The sequence below is a fragment of the Helianthus annuus genome, chromosome 16, assembly GCF_002127325.2.
Source record: "Helianthus annuus cultivar XRQ/B chromosome 16, HanXRQr2.0-SUNRISE, whole genome shotgun sequence".
In the NCBI taxonomy this organism is placed as follows: Eukaryota; Viridiplantae; Streptophyta; class Magnoliopsida; order Asterales; family Asteraceae; genus Helianthus; species Helianthus annuus.
In genome coordinates, this window is record NC_035448.2 from 205,015,627 (window position 1) to 205,021,325 (window position 5,699).

A 5,699-nucleotide genomic window follows, 5' to 3' on the forward strand; every position below is an offset into this window, starting at 1 on the left:
AAGGTGATTGTGAGAGACGTATGTAGTCAAGAAGGGATTTGTTCCTCTTATTCGTTGAGAGTAAGATGTCTAAGGCCCGCTAAAGTTAAATCAACAGAGAATGATCACACTATGTCTCTGGATTTGACATGACATCTGTAACGAAAGGATAAATGATAGATTCACCTAAATCACGTTCAAGTAAGGGACTTAAAGGGGATGATCTTATTGAATGGGACATATAATCATACGTATTAGGGGTAGTGAACCGTAGTTAGGCGTCATTTACTGCTTGCATCAATCTTCTATGTATCTTGTGCAAGTGGGAGATTGTTGGACTCTGTATGCCCAATAAACATATTAAATTGATGTGGCTAGTACGTTATGATCCAAGTCGAGTCATACCCAATAACAAGCTAGACAAACACTTATAATATTTATTTATGATATGATCATACAAATAAATATTAACACTTAGAATATTTAGAAATTGGTTTTCTAAATAATTGCACTTGACAAACTAATAAATTATATGGATAATTTATTTTGAGAGAAAATTTTATTTTGTTATTTAATGGGTTAAATAACATTTTAAAAGGTTGCATAAGTCTTGTAAACATAAGATGTTATATTTTATAAAAGGTTATACAATAAACAAGACTTAAATTTATAAAAGAAATTTTGATTTTTTTTTTAAAAAATAACATGTGTGCCGTCCCCCCCATGCTCTTCCCAATACCAATTGTTGGTCCAATCATAATGCATGCATTTGCATGGCTAGATGGTCTTCGATTGGGCAAATTGGGTGGCAACCTTCTCTCTCATTCTTTTAAGACAAAGTTGTTGCAAGACTTGAGATGCATGATCATTTTATGAGAAGAACTTGAAAGAAAAACTAGAGAATTCTCTCTAGTATTTTCGGCCATGGGGTAATTATCCAAGGGTTTCAAGTTTGATTTTTCAAATGCATAAAACTCCATAATCCTCTATATAATTTTCGGCCAAAGTGGTGGTTTTACGAGGGATTTTAAAGTGAGTTTATGAGTGTAAAATCCTAGCTAAACATAAAGTGTTTGTTGGAAGGCTTGGGGTATACAAGCTTGAGGTCTTCTACACTTGAAGATTACCATTCGAGAAGCATCATCTTCTTCATGTCTTTTACTCCTTGGAATGTAGTATTCTTGAAACACTCTATGGTTGTGTTTTATTTTGATAGCATGCATGTTCATATATGGATCCGGGAATTCGGTTTTACATATAAAATGAATTTTATATCATCAAAGTAACATGTTTTAAATAAATATTCCGCTGCATTTTGATTTTATATAGATGAAATCACTTTGATAAACATGTGAAAAACCCAACAATCGCAACTTGCGACGACAAAAAAAAACTAGTTTTATTTTAGAGTTAATTACTGTTTTCGTCCTTGTGGTTTGTCAAAAATCGCTATTTCAATCCATTAGTTTAAACATTACGATTTCAGTCCCTGAGGATTCACTTCCGTAACCATTTCAGTCCCTGTGGTTTCACTTTTGTAACTATTTCAATCCATTATTCTGTAGAGTACAGGGACTCAAATGGTTACGAGGTGGACTGAGATTGTTACGAAAGTGAAACCACGGGGATCGAAATCGCAACTTTTAAACTAATAGACTGAAACATTGATTTTTGACAAACCAAATGAACGAAAACAAAACAGTAATCAACTCTTTATTTTAATTTTCCAAGCCAATATAACAAATTCTCTCTCTCTCTCCCCTCGGTTAAGGCCTAAAGAGGCGTGCGGTTTTTCAAAGCGTAACCGAGTGAGGGCAGCCCGTGGCTTTGGGTGCTACAACGTAGTCAATTTACTCACCGCAAGCAAGCAAGCAAGCAAGCAAGGGTATTCGTGCTTCAGATCCTACAACAAATGCTCAAATAATAATTGCAGGTTCTCGTTCTGATCGAGTATGGCTTTGGCCAGGCTGTGTGCAAGATCCTCGCATCTCTCTCCTCTTCGCAAAACCCTAAATTGCACTCTTCTACAACCCAGGTCCATTTCCCGACTTACTAAACATTTTCTCGCTGATTATCTGCTCTGTACTTTATGCTTTTGATTCGTGTTCAATTTATACGTGTGTGTATTTGCAATCGCTCGAATAATGATGCACATTGGAGACTAATTTTATGGTTGATTTTCATGAATTGTTCCATCATCATAATCATCTAGGGCTTCTTGTTTTTTGAATCGTAGGGGTGTTTAGATATGCAATTAATCGTGATTTTCGATTGATTAGGTCAGAACAATGCTATTTACTCGACTGATTATGTGATTTTGATTGTAATCATGCAAGTGACAATGATTTTCTCCAGAATTAATATGCAAAACTGTAGTTGTATTCATAGTTATCAAAAGCGCACGCTTTTGGCACCTATAAATCCCTAAAATGTTTAGTAATATTCTGCAGTATTGTCTATTCGTAAATTTATAACGCAGTATCTATGAATTCCTATAAATTTATATGTGTGTATTTGCAATCGCTCAAATATTCAAGTGCGCCTTTTTTTTTCTTAGGCCCATGCTTTTTCTTTTTGCTCCCTTCGCCTAGGCCCTAAGCGGAGCCTAAGCGCCTTGAATGCGCCTTTGATAACTATTGTTGTATTGCAAGGCTGCCGCTAAACGAACACCACTGTCATAGAGGCAGTATGACATGGCGAAAATGATCAGGAGGGGTTGTATACAATGTATAGTGTGTTAGACTGGCACATCATATGGGCCTTAATGTCTTATACACGCGTATGAGTTGGAATTCTCCAAAATAGACGGACCGTATGTTGGGTACACTGACGTGACCACCGACAAAGTGATACTGCCTGTATAACCATTTTCGCCCGTTCATACGGCCCTAATCCGCTAAGACAAGGGCTTACTGCCTCATTGATTTGCCATGATAGGGGTATGAAATCCCCTTTTCTTATGATCTTTAGCCATGATTTAATATTAGCTATTTAGCTGTGCTTGTAAAATGCTTGCTACTAAGCTCCAATTCCTTTTGTTGTTGATAACATGCTCTGGTTTGTAATGGTTACTGTCTACGGATGTTGGATATTTAAATAGGGAGTCATGTGTATGCATTCTATAATGTTTATCGAGTCGTTTTTTATTGGTTCAGGTGTCTACATGAAGTCGGACAGAGAAGATATAGTTTTCTGGGATCCGAACATAGTAGGAAGTCGTATAACAAATTTTCCCAATTGGGAATTGGGCACATGAAGACGCCGCCTTATTATGTGCCGGGATCTCAACACCATTATGCTACAAATGTCATCAGAGAGCAAAAGTCAAGGAAAATACTTTATTATTTAACGGGATTGGTGTTTGCAATGGTCGGATGTACTTATGCTGCAGTTCCTTTATATAGACGGTTTTGCCAAGCTACTGGCTATGGTGGTACCGTTCAACGCCGTGAGGTAGTTTTCTGTTTTTTTTTTTTAAATCATTTTAGATTTTTTGTTGCATAATGTAATTTTAGTTTTGCTTTTTTTTATATTCTTTAGACCGTAGAAGAAAAGATTTTGAGGCATGCTCAAGATGGAACAGTCACCAATAGGTGTGTTATATAAATAATTTAACGAAATGACATACTTTTTTGTTTGTGCAGTTTTTTTTTTTTTTTTTAAATGTTGGTTTTATTATTTTAGGGAGATTGTGGTGCAGTTCAATGCTGATGTGTCAGATGGAATGCCTTGGAAGTTTATTCCTACTCAAAGAGAGGTATTATGACCAAAATTCTAACTCCAAAAGTGTTAGTATTTTATATGTTTTTAAGTTATTTGAAATTTATGTGTAGGTGAGAGTGAAGCCAGGAGAGAGTGCTCTTGCTTTTTACACTGCTGAAAATCTTAGTTCCGCTCCTATAACTGGCATGTCTACTTATAATGTTACACCCATGAAGGTAATCATCTTATAACTGGCTCAGAACTATCCTTAGAATAGCAAACAGAAAATTATCCATTTTTTAGAGAATAAGCAATTTGGTATGCATGCATATATAAACAAACTAAATTCAATTCTACCACTTTTCCCGCACATGAATATTTTTATAATAATAAGTTTTTCTACTCCTTTCTGAAATTGTTAAGCTTGTGTTAATGTTCAGGCTGCAGTTTATTTCAACAAGATACAATGTTTTTGCTTCGAGGAGCAACGCCTTCTTCCTGGCGAGCAGATTGACATGCCTGTAAGTATAGCATTTAGTTCCCAAAATAAAGTAAAATAAAATAATGGAATGTTATAGCTTTCACGGACATCGGATTATGGGAAATTTTAAGGGACATAATGTCATGAAACTAATCATATATTGGGGTGTAAATAAGCCAAGCCGAAACTCTGATCCAAAGCTCAAGCTCGGCTCGTGAGAATTTTTCAAGCTTGAGCTCGGCACATTTGTTATTTATTACTTATTTTATTATTTTATTATTTCATTTATATACATATACAATTATTTTATATATATATTTATCATATTAAATAAAATTATATAAAACTCTGATGTATTCGAGCTTTTAGCAAGCCGATCTCGACTAGCTTATGAGCGACTTAACTCGTTTACACCTGTAATCATATCTAATGGTGAATAATACTTAAACATACTTGTAGGTGTTCTTTTATATTGACCCCGAGTTTGAAACGGATCCTAGGATGGATGGTATCAACGATATTATCCTTTCGTATACGTTCTTCAAAATTGCAGAAGATAAGAAGTCGTAGTCGATTTTATTAACTTTCAAGGCTGAATTTGATCAACTTACAGAAAGTGATTTTTGTTTCAATCCATTCCCATACATGTAACCTAAACTGTGTTTTCTGAGGATTAGGTTTTCAATCAACTCAGACATTTTTGGCTTGAGAATAAATATGATCAATGATTTATATTTGTAATCATATCTTTGATTTATATTTGTAATCATATCTTATATGCTTTGCTGGGCTAATTGATTGATTTTGTTCTTAAATTGTACACTATCTTAGGGGTGAGGAAAAAACAAAAATAACCGATAAAACCTAACCAAAATAATCAATGGCTCGGTTTTGTCCCTTTTGAACCAAATCGTACCAAACCTAACGGAAACAAACCTGTTTGGATGTTCATTATTGGATTTACTGTTCTACTTCATTTTTTTGGGTACAATTTTTCAGAGCATTTTAAGCCCAAATGTAAACCAAAAGCCGACTCGTAACCGAACCAAACCAAACCAAACGTATAAAAAAAAAAAATCTGAAAAAACTAATGGTACATTTGGTTTGCTGGAACTCAATGGAATTGGAATCTGAATTCTATCACTTAAGATGTTTGGTTTACAGAATTTGATGGAATTGGAATCTCAATTATAATATTTATGTGTTTTGTTCACAATAAAATTGGAATTAAAATTTGACATGAGGAATTCCTTTAACTAAAGGAATTCAAAATCCTTAGTATATGTAAAGGAATTAAAGTAAATTCATTGGAGTCTTCGACCGTTACGACTTGCACCGTTCGACCCGGACGGTTTTGACCTGTACCATTTCGACTTGAACCGTTTCGATCCGAACCGTTCGACGTGAACTGTTGACCCGTACCGTTTCGACCCGAACCGTTTCGACCCGTACTGTTTGCACCCGAACCGTTTCGACCCGTACCGTTTCGACCCGAACCGTTTCGACCCGTACTGTTTGCACCCGAACCGTTTCGACC

At 35.4% G+C, this 5,699-nt stretch overlaps 1 protein-coding gene across 1 annotated transcript; it reads left to right on the plus strand.

The window, feature by feature from the left end:
* The first annotated feature begins 1,736 nt into the window (after positions 1-1,736).
* LOC110915677 (cytochrome c oxidase assembly protein COX11, mitochondrial) lies at positions 1,737-4,928 on the plus strand. Its single transcript, XM_022160406.2, has 7 exons — positions 1,737-2,014; positions 3,135-3,432; positions 3,520-3,572; positions 3,664-3,736; positions 3,813-3,917; positions 4,122-4,202; positions 4,622-4,928. Exons 1-7 carry the CDS (start codon positions 1,932-1,934, stop codon positions 4,730-4,732), a joined length of 804 nt encoding a protein of 267 aa, XP_022016098.1. The 5' UTR covers positions 1,737-1,931; the 3' UTR covers positions 4,733-4,928.
* Positions 4,929-5,699: the final 771 nt, after the last annotated feature.

Excerpts from the sequence above, each read along its gene's own strand:
- LOC110915677 (XM_022160406.2), top strand. The coding sequence starts at position 1,932 with ATGGCTTTGGCCAGGCTGTGTGCAAGATCCTCGCATCTCTCTCCTCTT. Across the intron at positions 3,737-3,812 it reads TTATTCCTACTCAAAGAGAG|GTGAGAGTGAAGCCAGGAGA; the intron begins GTATTATGACCA and ends ATTTATGTGTAG. Across the intron at positions 3,918-4,121 it reads ATAATGTTACACCCATGAAG|GCTGCAGTTTATTTCAACAA; the intron begins GTAATCATCTTA and ends GTTAATGTTCAG.